This window comes from Accipiter gentilis, chromosome 18 (genome assembly GCF_929443795.1).
Source record: "Accipiter gentilis chromosome 18, bAccGen1.1, whole genome shotgun sequence".
NCBI lineage: Eukaryota > Metazoa > Chordata > Aves > Accipitriformes > Accipitridae > Astur > Astur gentilis.
In genome coordinates this window covers 4094724-4108693 of record NC_064897.1, presented here as the reverse complement: position 1 = coordinate 4108693, position 13970 = coordinate 4094724, and the positions used below count along the sequence as shown (strand labels likewise).

Genomic DNA, 13970 nt, shown 5'->3' with positions numbered 1-13970 from the left:
TCCAGAGACAGGTTAGTTTAACCTTGTGCATTTAATTTTTCTCATAATACGATGTAGAATTTTATTAAGCTTGTACAGTTCTCTCTCTGTAAGCAGCAGGCACCAAATGTAGTGCAAGAGATGCTGAACAGGGAATACAGTGCCAGGATCCTGCATCCCCTTCGGAGCAATCCTGTTTGTTTCAGGGAGGAGGGAAAGGACAGAATCTTTCCAAGAACCCTGCTCAGTTTCAAAGCTGAGACTTTTTTCTTTAGTAAAATACATTCTCTTCTGTGAATTGCAAGCAGGATTAGCACATTTCTGTGATATGCTCTGAGATGTCAGGATGGTCTTTTGAATATTGTATGTTACTTTATAATTTACTTCTGTAATAGTGAAATAGTAACTTTAAAGCAATTATGAGTTAACCATTCCATGCAGGGGACATGTCAAACAGCATTAAACAGCATATTGTTTGTCCCCATATAATTCTGCTTTTTCTCTCGCTTCCTTTTTGGAAACAGGCCTTGACCGTGAGATTATAGCTGATGACTTGCCTCACCCATTTGGCTTGACTCAGTATCAGGATTACATTTACTGGACAGACTGGAGCCGGCGTAGCATTGAACGAGCCAACAAGACCAGTGGCCAGAACCGAACTATCATCCAAGGGCATTTGGATTACGTTATGGACATCTTGGTCTTCCATTCCTCCAGGCAGGCAGGCTGGAACGAGTGTGCGTCTAGCAATGGTCACTGCTCTCACCTGTGCTTAGCAGTCCCTGTTGGTGGTTTTGTCTGTGGCTGCCCAGCACACTATTCCTTGAACTCTGACAACAGGACTTGTAGTGGTAAGCTGTAATGAATGAAAGTAAAACAGAGAAGCAGATGTGTTTAGTAACAGATGCAAGCATTGTACTTGGAGGAAAGAAGTTTTATTTTTACATGAAATGGTGAAGCTTGGTTGCTGATAGGCCAAGTTAAAGCTAGTTTCTACTTTTAATACTGAAGGTGTATTTGAAAAATTTTTGGTTCCTTAGCCTCCCTTCCTCCATAGGAAGCAGGCTATATGACTGGATAAAGATGGCAATAAAAATATGTATTTTTAAATATAATTTTCTAATACTAATACTGACTTTTTAGTATTAGTCAGTATAGTATTAGTCTAATTTCCAATACTGACTTTTTAGAGAAGACAGGATAATGAAGGCAAAAAAAAAGTCTTGCAATGTACCAGTATCACCGTAAAATAAGAGTGGCTGTTAGTGAACATTTTCAGTGACTCGGCTAAATCTGTGTAAACAGAAAAGCTCAAAATGCTTTTCATTTTGTATCTGTCTGTCAAACACTCCTCAAGTGCTTGCTTGCTTGTTTATTTATCTGCTTATTTATTTGTAATCTTGCCTGACATAAAGGATATATGATAGTTTGGTCCATATTCTGGACTTTGCATAGCCTTTAGGTGGTCAAGATTTAATTCTATAGTAGCTGTGTTTGCTGGCTGATGAGATGCTGAGGTGGGCCACTCTCGCTCTCCTAAAAGTGTTTCTTTCTCAGTGAGGAGAGGCTTGGCTCCACGGCTTCCCCAGCACTTCAGATTTCTGATCTCAGTGCAGCCAAGCCCCATTTTTCTTTATTGTTGTGCAGAATATGAACCGCAAGGCCCCTCAGGCTGTGTGTAATTAGTTTCTAACCAAATAATTTATCCATCTCTCAATAACTGGCTGCCAGTGAGGCTCTCATAATTTTGGCAGCCACAGTGGATGGCTGACTTCCACTGGTGTCATTCAGATTAGTCAGTGGGTGAAGAGATTCATGGTACGGAGAGACAGATTGTATCTCGTCCACATTATGTATGAGTAGAGAGATCCAACTGTTGTTTTAAAGCCAAAAGCAGGGCAGCTTGTTCCACGAATGCCACCTCATGGCATTTTTTGAAAATCATGCTCTTAGGAAAGCTCTGCTTTTCCACCCCACCACGTGTTCTGTACTCATCCTTTCCTTTTTTTATTACAAGGGGCGCTTGCATGACAACTGGATGCTTGTACTCTAACACTCACACACCTTCCTGTGAGTTAGAGGCATGGCTGGCACCTCTCTGGTGATGACTGTGATTTTGCAGGTGGAGGAATTTGACTTCCAGTGGAGCATAAGTAGCAAAACCATCAAATATCATGTTTTCTTGTGAAAATGCTCTTGGAAACAAAGGAAGGGGAAAAATACAGGAAATATGTTGTGAGCAGATAGAACCATTTCCCCGCAGTACAGTTCAGGGCTGTTTGTAAAGTATTAGGAGTTTCCCTTCTTCCATGTTCAAATCTGGGAATTTTCCAACTTCTCACTTGTAGGTAATCGGAGACTTAGGCTTCTCTGCATATAATTTAATTTTTTTTTCTTGGGCACTATAATTGGAGCATGAATCGTTTTAACTTTCTCTTGCCTGTTTTACTTGCTTATGTACTCCTGAACATTATTATTAGCCCAAGCCCTGTCTAGAGGCCGGTTCCTCCCTTCTGGATTACCCTGCTCATGTGTGCATAGATTCTTTTAATTATGGGAAGGACACACTGCTCTGATGAGATCTGGTATCTCGTCAGACCTACCATGTGTCGTGAAGTTTGAAGGCAAGTGTTACACAGGAGACATGCTTGTTGCACTCCATTTGCCTGCCAAAAATATAGTTAAAATATGTGACTATTGGGAGGGAAAATGATGAAAACTGGGAAGGGATTTTGAAATTGGTACTGTTTCAGAGATGTGGGGACTCAAGGGGAGAAATCTGCTGTTGCTTTTTATAATGAGCCATCAATTCAAAGTTGGAAGCTAAGCAATGGCAGTGAGAAGGTGTCTTTGGGGAAAAATGGAAAGAATTTTAGGTGCTTCTGATGGTATGTTTACCTGAACTGTTTTATCTTGAGCTTTTTTCCCTTTCCATTACTCTCAACTGCTTGGTAAGAATTCTGATGTTTTCTGAATCTATTATTTTGCTATACACATTCATATAAACTTTGCTTTGCCCTTTATTTTTTTTTTTGTGTGCTTTCTTCCACAGTTTAGACCTAAGTAGAAAGCAGCTTAAATTATTGGAGAAATGCTTGGAGGGGAAACACAGGTTTTCCAGAAAGCAAAAATACCTTGCAATTAGGCTTGAGTGTTATAGGATGTTAGGATTGAGTGTTAGTTACCAAGGAAACTCCCCTCCCTGCCTTTTTTTTTTTTTTTTTTTTCTTTTTTCTCCCCAGCAGCCAGAATTAATGTTCAAAGCCTATGCCTAAAATAACAAAGCAAGGTGATGATGTTCTCTGGAAGACTTTTGCTACCTCCCCTTTCCAAGGTGCTGCCTTACCTGTTTTACAGGCTGGATTGAATGAGTACAGTGTCCCACTGCTAATCTCTCCAGACTTGTGCTATAGAGAATTGATTGTACAAACTTCAGGGAGGCTGCAAACGGCATTTCTGGCTGCTGGCTCTTGTGCCGCTTTGCACAGCAGTGGCTCCAGGTAGACCATTATTGAAAAGAATGCTGTGAAAAGAGAAAAATGCTTTAACTACCTCCTCTGATTTCTGACCCAGTTATGTAATACTGGAATAACTTCTTTTTAATGATGTATTAAGTGCCTTGTGCACTTACTGTAAGATGCAGCCAGGAAACTTCAGCTATATGGGGTGGGGAAGTCTTATTTTCTGATGTTTGATGGTATTTCTAAGAAGAAAATTATTTTTCCAGGAAATTTTTGCTGGGCATCTGGAAAGCTGGAGGATGGCATCAGATTTATTTTATTATTTTTTTTCCCCTGATTGCAGGTTAGCATTCCCAGATGAGCACCTAAAAATAAGAAAGATATATAAATTTGAGAAGAGTGAATACATTTTTCTCTGAAAACACATCTTTCCACACACTTAACATTTTCCTGTGAATTAGTTGTTGTTCCATTCCAGTGCAGGCAGAAAAAGGGTTTGTGGGAACAGGACTGAACCACTCTAACAGCAGACTCCCTTCCCTGGGACCTCTAAATGAGGAACAGTGCTGGCTTTTGCTCAGCTCCCTCTGCAAGTAGAATTGTACCTAGCCAAAGGTTCAACTTCAAAATAGTGGAGCTGCATTTCCCTGGGACCCCTTTAGAAAGAAAATTGACAGTTCTTTGAGAGGCATGGTTGACCATTCTTCTTTGAGGTGACTTTGACAGAAGTCTTCACATTCATTAGTCCTGCAGCTTACAAAATTATCTTTGTCTGTCTCATCCACGTTCAGACATTTATCATAAAAAGAGGTCATTTGGAAGGCTTTCCAAACAGATCAGAGGTTGGGATTTTTATGTTTTGTTTTGATTATTATTTTTTTTTTGGAAGAGGGAGAAGGGGAATGAAATGATAGGTGCTGTGTGGTTACATATAGTAGTTGTTGTTACTGAATGTACAAATACACAACCTCATTGCTATGTGTAACCCTTTCACCCTCTTTTTTTTTTTAACCCATCAAGCTCCTACAACGTTTCTGTTGTTCAGTCAGAAGAATGCAATTAATCGCATGGTGATAGATGAGCAGCAGAGTCCAGATATCATACTCCCTATCCATAGTCTGAGGAACGTTCGAGCCATTGATTATGACCCCCTGGATAAGCAGCTGTACTGGATTGATTCTCGGCAGAACATCATCCGGAAGGCACAGGAGGATGGCAGCCAGGTATCCTGTGGGTTATGGAATTACTAAAAGATGAGCAAGGCATGCCCCACACCCAGCAATGAATGATTGTACATGGATAATTTAGATATATGGACTTCCTATAGATTACTAGCTGTCACTTTGCAGAACAAGTGGCATCTGGAGTTTCTGGAGACCTCAGCCGGTGATCTGGGAGGTGCAGCAGGAAATAAAACATGGAAAACGAAGGCCAACTTAAAGATACCGTTGTTCACAGTGCCTTATTTGTTCAATGCTCTCTTTAGGCTGGGGGCTCTTGGAAACCCATATTTGAGAGAAGTGAAACATGGATGGGAAGCTTCTTGGGAGAAACGGAGTGTGTCAGAGAGAAGAAAGAGTTACAAATGAGCAGGGTGCAGGGGCTTTGATTCTGAAATGAAGAGGGTGGGACTTTGTGAGCACACAGGTGTGTCTGAAGCCTCCCAGGTTCTGGTGGGGATAGGAAGAGAGTTGTTATCAACCACAGAGGCACTGAGCCGGGAGGTTGAAACTAGTGACCTATAAGAGATGTAGCAGGCTTGGGAAAATGTATTTGACTGGGGAATACAGAAAAAGTAGACTGGGGTAGAAGGCAAAAGGTGATACAGGTTTAGTGAGGTTAATTGTGAGCTATGACTGGTTATTCATTTTCACATTTTAAAATAGATTTTTTTTCTTCCTGATTTTTTGAATGGGGGAGGAGCAGGAGACTAAGATGAACAACACTGAGATGTTATATTCAGTTTAATTTGTAAGAGTGTGTGGTTTCTGGTGGTGGGTGTGGTGGTAGTTGGATCCTGCTGAAACACCCTTCAGCCTTAACTCTTAATTTACCAGTGTTTTTAATTTTGGAATATCTAAATAATTTAACACCCAAAACTAGTTAAAGGCACCAGGTTTTTGCCAGCTTCAGCAGAATAAACAAGTGTAAGACTTGTAGGCACACCTTTTCATAGAGGTGACAAGCCAAATAAAGTTAGGCAAATTTTATGGTGAAGTTTAATTTGGGGGTGAGAGGGTGGAGACTGCTCACCTCAAAAGCATGAAGTTTTCCAGAAAGATTATGTAAGGCTGTGTTTTGTGAGTTACCAGTCCTCATGAGATTCTTTGAAAAGTTCATGAAAGATGTCAGTTAGATTCACCTTTCACTATAGGGAGAATATGCAGCTTCTTTCTAAAAAAAACATAATAAATTAAAAAAACAAAAAGGTATGTGAACTCCAGAGGTCTGGACGGGTAGAAGGCAAGAACTTGAAGCAGACAGGTGTTAGCTGGAAATGCTCTAAAGTCACTGTTGTATGCTAGGGTGATATCCTTTCTGTCTGTTGGCAGTTGCCTTCCCATTCATCCTTACGTTATGTCCCCCAAGTGTGATGGCAGTGATGGTGAAGAATGAGGCAAGAATTTCAAGTGCGGTCTTCACTTTGCCTGTGTTTTTATCTGTTCAGCTGCAGCTTTGGGAACTAGTGGTGATGCGTTCCTGTTGTAGAGTGCTAAATGTGCTGAGTTTAGGTCTATCCAAACTGAACTTAGAGTTGTCAAGAAGGCAGAGGAAACATGAAAGCTGACCCTGAATCTTCAACATAGAGGCAATTTGGACTTATTGGTCAAACTTGCTAGGTCTTATGAGCTGCAACCAACTTAGATGATTGCCATTACAACAAACCATCAAGTGTCTGTATCTGATCAAAGGTTTTGGTGAGGCAACTGGACCTGGGTGTCTCCTTACTTGATGATAGTATTTTGGCTGCCTCCTTTTGTTGAGCAGTAGTTTGATGTGGTGCATCCATAGCAAATAAAATTGGTCATGTTGGATCAGATTAAATGCTTTTCTGTGGGTTGCTTTTCTTTCCTTTGTAGAGCCTCACTGTTGTGACAAGTCCAGTTCCCAATCAGAACCTAGATATGCAGCCTTATGATCTGAGCATTGACATCTACAGCCGCTATATCTACTGGACCTGCGAAGCTACTAATGTGATCAATGTGACACGCCTGGATGGGAGACCCATGGGAGTGGTGCTCAAAGGAGATCAAGATAGGCCCAGAGCCATTGTAGTGAATCCAGAGAAAGGGTATGTAGTTGAAATAGTGATGTGGGGAAATTCAGGCTGAAGGTCTTGAGAGTCAAATTGATTTCTTGCTGCTGGCTGGTTTCTGTTTGTCAGAATAAAAACTTCTTTGACATTTGTTAAGATGCCTAGCTCATATAGCAAAAATGTGGAAAGATCAAATAAACCTTTTTTTTTTTTTTTTTTTTTTTTTTTTTTTCCTCTCGTCATTCCTATTCCAGATACATGTATTTCACCAACCTACAGGAAAGGTCTCCTAAAATTGAGAGAGCAGCATTGGATGGAACTGAACGAGAGGTCCTTTTTTTCAGTGGTTTGAGCAAGCCCATAGCCTTAGCTATTGATAGCCAGCTAGGCAAGTTGTTCTGGGCTGATTCAGACCTGCGGAGAATTGAAAGCAGTGACCTTTCAGGTACAGTAGCACTTTAATTCAGTGATTCATTTGTGTGGTGTGGGTGTGGGGGAATGCAGAGAAAGGTGTCGTCTTTTCCTTCCTACTATAAACAGTCTGTACTGTGATTCTAATCGCTCCCTAAATTCCCAGCCAGGGAATGTGCATGATTCATGCAGCATGCCTTTACAGTCTCATGCCTCTATCTGATTTACATTATTAATTGCTATACATGCTATTTACTTCAATTTCTCTCTGCAAGACCTTTGTATGCTTTCCCAAAGTCAGTTCACAAATAAATTGCAGCAGTTTTGGAAAGGGGAGCTAGAGGGTTGTTTTTAAAGGCATTGGTTTTCTTGCAGTAATCTGTCAATCAGAGGAAGGTTTCCCGTTAGTGGAAAAACCTTTCCTGCAGAGTTAAAGCAGCAAGTATGCAGGTCACTTACGTACCTGTCATTTGGGGTGAAATGATGTGAGAAGGATAGAGCAGATCTAACATCTCTCTGTTCTCAAAAGGCAAAAACCTCCCTCTTCCAGCTATGGAATTCTCTTTGCCTGCTTCCTAAGGTTGGTTATGCTGCTTGTCTGACCTCCTCTATGAGTTGATTCAGCTCACTTAACCACATAAGCAAAACAATAACCTAACAATATACAGAAAAAGAGAAATAGAGAACAGTGTTCTGTTGGTTTGGAAAGCTGAGTTGGTTCAGGAAAAAGTCCAGCAAGCAACCAGAACTAGAGCAAGAGAGGAGGAAAAATGCAGTTAGAATGGGTGTGAAAGAATCCCTTTTATTTATGTCTCTTATTTACTAGCCGGATCCAGCAAGCTGCTGGGTCAGTCCAGCTGTCTCATGGCTTTGCCAGTAACTTGTTGTGATATGAATTGGGCTGGATGTTGCTGCTGGGAGTGACAGGATGTTCTGAGCACATAAATACCCATCTCCATTAGGTGATGGAGTATATTCACCCTTCGTGCTGCTGCTAGTGGAGGGCAGTGGCAGAATTTCTCCTTCCTTTGCAGTAAGTCCATCCCCACTTTGGATAGTGCATGTCCTTGTACTTCAGCTGAGTGTTTTCTACTATCAGAAGGATAAGTACATGCATAAGGAAGGAAGGACACACTTTGCAATCTGTGAGTGAGTTTGAAAACTTAACAAGAGTACGGTAGTTTGTAGTAATGTCTTTAACTGATGACATGAAACCTTCATTCAAAGTAGTAGCACGTAATCCCATTGACACCGCTGTGATTTTCAGCCTTTTATTAAGTTGCTAGCATAAGCTTTTGTTTTGGAAAACATTTTGGGTTTTCTAGTTGGTTGGAATTGAGCAAGATAATTTTTTTTCAGTGATTCACGTGGTGCGTCACTGGAAGATTCAGAGTCACTAATGATCTGCAATACCCTGATTGTTTACTATTTTAAAACACAGGACATAACCTAAGTTAGTGAATTGTTTTAAAAAAAAAAATGTGGTATGAATATCTCTGCATGTTCTAGGCTATCCCAGATCCCAGGTCTGCATGAGTCAAGTAATGGGCAGCAGAACATCACGTGTGCTTTGTTTATCTCTTTGGGTGTTATCTGCCAGAAAGCAACACACCAGAGGACGAGATGGATCTAAATTCTAATTCACTCTGGTTTTAATGATTCTGCTTTTTTTTTTTTTTTTTTTCTTTTAAAGATGTGGCTGTTGGATCACCAATGTGTAGGAAAAGCTCGCCATATTTTCAAAGAACATGAAGAAGAATCATTCTAAAACCTCTCTTGCTTTTTGGCATTTGTACCACAAATAGATTGCTACAATCACCACAATAAATTGCTAACTGCTGAGATGCATTCCTGTGCTTAGGAATGCTGATTAATAGGCTCTTTTGACTGGCAGAGCAATTTTTCTGCATGTTAGCTTCTTAAAAACATGCAGAGTCTCTTGTTCTGTCAACTCTGTAGACGCCAGTACCCATAAAGAGAAGGAGAGCTAGAATGTCTTTTATGTGATGCAGTCCTTCTCTTCCTCCCTGTCCTTCAGGCATACAGTTCGGACTTGGTTATGCTGCCCAAATGGGAGATCCTACTGAAGCTAACCAGATTCTTCAGATGATTAAGGGGTTGTTTATGAAAACATGACTGGAATTAGCTCCCTACCATGGAAACTATTTGGAAATTAGTTCTTCTATTCCAGAATAATTAGTGTGATTTGGAAATGTCTAATGATTCTAGAGTTAAGTCATTTTTATTTGGAAATAGATTTGAGCTATGGGTGTGTCCTGATTTTTGTATTTTTTAGTTTTTAAGTCTTTTTGTAAAAGGTATTGCTGGAAAGAGAATGGTGATGCCAGGAGACAAAGCTTCTCTTAATCGCATATCCCTTTCATCTGACATTACCAATAAAGGGGACTAAAGCACCCTGATAAGCCGGCTTCAGATTTTGTTGTTGATTTATGGAAGGAGGGATTTTTCTGTCTTGGTTTAGTCAGAAATAGTCAGTTAAACTTGGTCACAAATATTAAAAAGAAAGATTAAGACATTAAGGGAGTGAAAATTCTAAGCTTCACAGCTTTAGGAGCATACTGCAAAATGCCATGCTGATTGACAAAGGGCAGTATGGAAGAGCAGGGCATGTACAGGCTCCATTTGGGTAGGTCAAGGTCTTCATTTTAACTATATTCCTCCCTGTCATCTTTGCATTTTCTCCTATTCCCAGCTTAGCTTTTCTTCTCCTCAAGATGCAGGTTGCTGTTTCTTACCTTTTCCCTATACAATGAGTCATTTTCCTGGGGTTTAAAAGACGGTTGCAGTTATTTAGTTTGACTTACATCACTCAGTCTATTAATTTCTACATCAGTCTGGGTATAGCCTCCTTCAGAATCCATCAACATCTTTTCTTAATCAGATCATTGCTGGTGTTGTTCCAAAGTGGTGGGCGAGAGCCCGGTCTAGCTCGGGATTAATAGTTGAATTTCCATGTTTTGCTTTATATGTTACCACTTGTTAAATGTTTGGAAAGTTACTTAACTTCTGAGCTCTGTATGCATTTAGTGAAAAAGAGATAAATGTAACCTTCATAGCTGAATTTGTTTGTAAGTCATCATCACTGACATACTGTTGATTAAATTCTCCACAAGCCAAAAACCATTTTTGCTACTAATCAAAGCAGAGGGATAGAACTTGTTCAAATTATAAAATCATAAAATGTGTGTGTTTTGTCCCATGACATTATCTTGTGTGACTATGGGAGAGACATGGTAGAATTTTTCTGTAGTATTCAGTTGTACTTGTATATTTTCACAGGACAAAATATAAAAACTTCTTGGAAATTGTTTTGTGGATGAACATATGTAAAGCTATTGTCTGCTGTAGTACAGGTAAAAAATAAGCATAGCAGTGAACACAGATATGTGAAATACCAGGATTTTATGTAAATTTTCAAGCTGTGGCCTAATTTTAGACTGTGACATTGTTTCAGAATTTCAAAATTGAAGCAGATTCCTTACGTTTGTGAGTAATTTTTTGCTCAGAATCTGATAAACCTCACTGAATATTTGAGTGTTAATGACCATGTCATGTAAACTAAACGAAGCATGGATTAAACCTCACTTTTGAGCTTTCAGGTTTTGAATAACATATTTTCCTTCTGTGCATGAGTTGCAAAGTCTCCACTGTCTTCAGACAGTCTTTAATGATACCTTTAAAACAGCTGCAGACTGTCTTCTGTTTATGTGGAGTGTTAACCATGAAGTGTGGCAGTTGCCCTTGACTATATATAATGCCAGATAATCTAGCATAAAAGTCAACAGATACTCTTCAGAGGTGTAAGGCTAAAGCCTCTTGGCTGCTACCGATGATTACAAAAGGAAATGAGCAAAGTAACTCTTCACCAGGAAGAAAGGAGCCTTCCCAATTTAGCATGAAAACCTTAGTGAAGGTAATATAGTTGAAACAAAAGAATAGGAGGAAGTCAGAAGTCAAGTGTTTACCTTAATCTCATAATTCATGTGAAAAGTACTAACTACCTTGTCTTCGCTTGGATTTTATCTTGTGTTAGTTAACTCAAGCTAATAATCCATCTTCTTATTCCCTATTGTATGCCAAGACAAAGCAGTTAATCTCTCCAAAAAAGGGTAGAAGAATGAAAAGAATTAACCAATTCCCATCATATCGATAAAAGACTGGATAGGCTCATGAGAGCTGAGCCCCCAACTCCAGATGCTTCTTAAATATAGTAAATGTATTTGAAGCACAAAACCTGTCATCTTTGATGAAAGTAGAAAAAAAGATTTGATCATCTGTCTGCAAAATGCGTCAGTCTTGCACCACAGAACCCAGGATTGCTTGTGTTTGTACCTGGTAGTGTAAAAGTAGGTGGAATATAGTGGTGTGAGTAGTGTGGAAAATGTTTGCGATGGCTCAATTAGAATCAACTGAAATACTAAACCACTCTTTCCCTTCTGCAGGTGCTAACCGGATTGTTTTGGAAGACTCTAATATCTTGCAGCCTGTGGGACTAACTGTATTTGAAAACTGGCTGTATTGGATTGACAGGCAACAGCAGATGATTGAAAAGATTGATATGACTGGTCGAGAAGGACGTACAAAGGTCCAAGCTCGTATTGCACAACTCAGTGACATCCATGCTGTGAAAGAGCTCAACATTCAGGAATACAGTAAGTGCAATCCCTGTTTGCAAGTGCAAACAGTGCCTGTGGGGCTTGAGGCAAGGAGTGGCTGCTGAGAGAGGAGCCTGTTTTGCCTTGTCACTGATTGACATCAGTGCAGATCGAAGGGCCCAGAAGTTGGTATCGTTTTGTGTCTGTACATCGCCAGGGTGCAATTAAGTTTGTTTCCTTCAGGCAGTTGGCAATGGACTGGAAATCTATCACAAACCCAGCATCATGTTTTGTTGCTGATGACAACTTCATTGGTAGTCCCATACAGGCACCTGGCATGTGAGTGTCTGTAGGCACAGTGGAAATGTCCTGTCATCCCTAGCAGATGATTACAACTGCAACACGCTAGTGAGTTGCTATTAGGTGTTTACTCCGTTTAGATGAGCACAGCTCTCAGGGCCTTTTACTAGCAGTAAATGTTTCGGTGGACTGCCTGCCTTGAAGGCAAAGTGAACAATTTTTGTTCATGGCAATTCATATTGAAATAAATGACAAAGAGCAATGTTGCATTGCACAAAGGAAGTATGTATTAAATAACAATTTGTGTTGAACGTGGCTGCACTTCTGAAAGTTTTCTGTTTACCAGGAATATAGCTTTTCCCCACACGTGTGTTAGAAATGATGGGAGCTGGATGGTTAAAGCGATAGAGCTGCTGTCATCCTGGAGCAAATAGGCCTGGTTAATAGGCTGTGGTGCATGCCTTGGAGAAATATGTAGAAAAATGTCTGGGGATGTTTAATTAAAGCATCAGTGCAGACTACTACTAGTTTTGTTTGCTATTAATCTCAGTAAATCTGTCAGGAGTTCCAAGAGAAGTGCGTAGTCCTTATTAAACATTAAAATGAAGAGACATATTTATCTAGAGCATGTTAATTTGAGTTTCGGAGTCAGTATGGAAGCTTCAGAATTCATAAATTAGAAAAGTTTACTTTCTTAATGGTCTCTGATAAAGAAAATGAAGTATGGAATCCAAGGCATCTTTTTGTGTTACTAATGCTACTATTTTTGCTGTATAACTAGTTCTGCCTCACACAAAACCAAAATGGTTTGAGTACTGCTTACGGTTTTAGTAGGCTCCACGGCATGATTCTCGCAATGTTTCAGATCATAGACAATGATCAATGTGCGTGATAATTATTGATATGTGTAAAGGGAAAATATGCACACAACAAAATACAACTTTTTCAGAGTTGTTTTTAGTAGTGTCTTCCCCAGAGGGAAGGAAGTAATGAAGGGAGTCCTGTGTGCCCAAAGGAATCACTGAAAGGTCAAAAACGAGATGGGGATTTCTTGTCAGTACCTGTCTTTCTTATTTTTGAAATCACAGGACAACATCCTTGTTCTCAAGATAACGGTGGCTGCTCGCACATTTGCATTGTGAAGGGCGACGGTACCACGCGCTGCTCTTGCCCAGTCCACCTTGTTCTGCTGCAGGATGAGCTGTCCTGCGGAGGTAAGTCCTTCATGTTCTGCGTCAGTGAGCTCTCAGCTTCTGGGCTTGTGGGGGGGGTGGTCTCCATCTTTAAGGGTGGCTTCTGAGCAGAAAGCATGTGACGGTGCACCAGGCGCTCTTATACGCTTCTACACACTTACCTCTTTGCCTCCCCCTGCCCCCCCCCCCCCCCAGCTAAATCTGCAAGTATTGAGGTGTAAGAGAAGAAAAATTCACTAGCTGACTGTTGAATAAGGATTTCTGTTCACCCTTTCTAGTGAAGACCACTGAATTATTTCAACTTGATTTTTTTAATTGTATGATTTTTATTACTTTTTTCTATCACTCTGTATGTTCTTTTTCAAATAGTGGTAGATTGTGGCATATTGCACCATGTCTGTGCCATTTTATTCTTCTCTGCTGTCCTCCTCAAACTCGTCCTGTGTGTGTCTTTCTGAACTGCAGTCCCAGAAGGGCGAGTTGCCTCCTCTGTGGCGATATGGCCACTGTAGCCTACGCCCTGGTGTCTCCAAGGGTGGGGTTGAAACGGGGAAGAGGAAAGGCACATTGGTGCTTGGGTCTCTTTGTGCCACCGTACTGAATGGATTTATTATGCAATCTTCTCGCCATCAAGGCGACGTGTGGTCTCACAATGGAACAAGAGCTAACATAATCCAGATATTTTCTCAGAGCAAGTTTAATACCAGGCCAAAAGCGGGGGGAGAAAAGGGGGATTAAAAAAAGAGAAACAAAA

At 40.4% G+C, this 13970-nt stretch overlaps 1 protein-coding gene across 3 annotated transcripts in view; it reads left to right on the top strand.

Moving 5' to 3' along the window:
• LRP6 (LDL receptor related protein 6) overlaps nucleotides 1–13970 on the top strand; it is a 126648-nt gene that overhangs the window by 100813 nt on the left and 11865 nt on the right. For all 3 annotated transcript variants that reach the window (XM_049822152.1, XM_049822150.1, XM_049822153.1), the window contains 6 exons: nucleotides 504–830; nucleotides 4461–4663; nucleotides 6521–6732; nucleotides 6951–7141; nucleotides 11571–11780; nucleotides 13112–13237. In XM_049822152.1, the coding sequence (XP_049678109.1) occupies nucleotides 504–830; nucleotides 4461–4663; nucleotides 6521–6732; nucleotides 6951–7141; nucleotides 11571–11780; nucleotides 13112–13237 (1269 nt within the window). The remainder of the gene's footprint in view (nucleotides 1–503; nucleotides 831–4460; nucleotides 4664–6520; nucleotides 6733–6950; nucleotides 7142–11570; nucleotides 11781–13111; nucleotides 13238–13970) is intronic.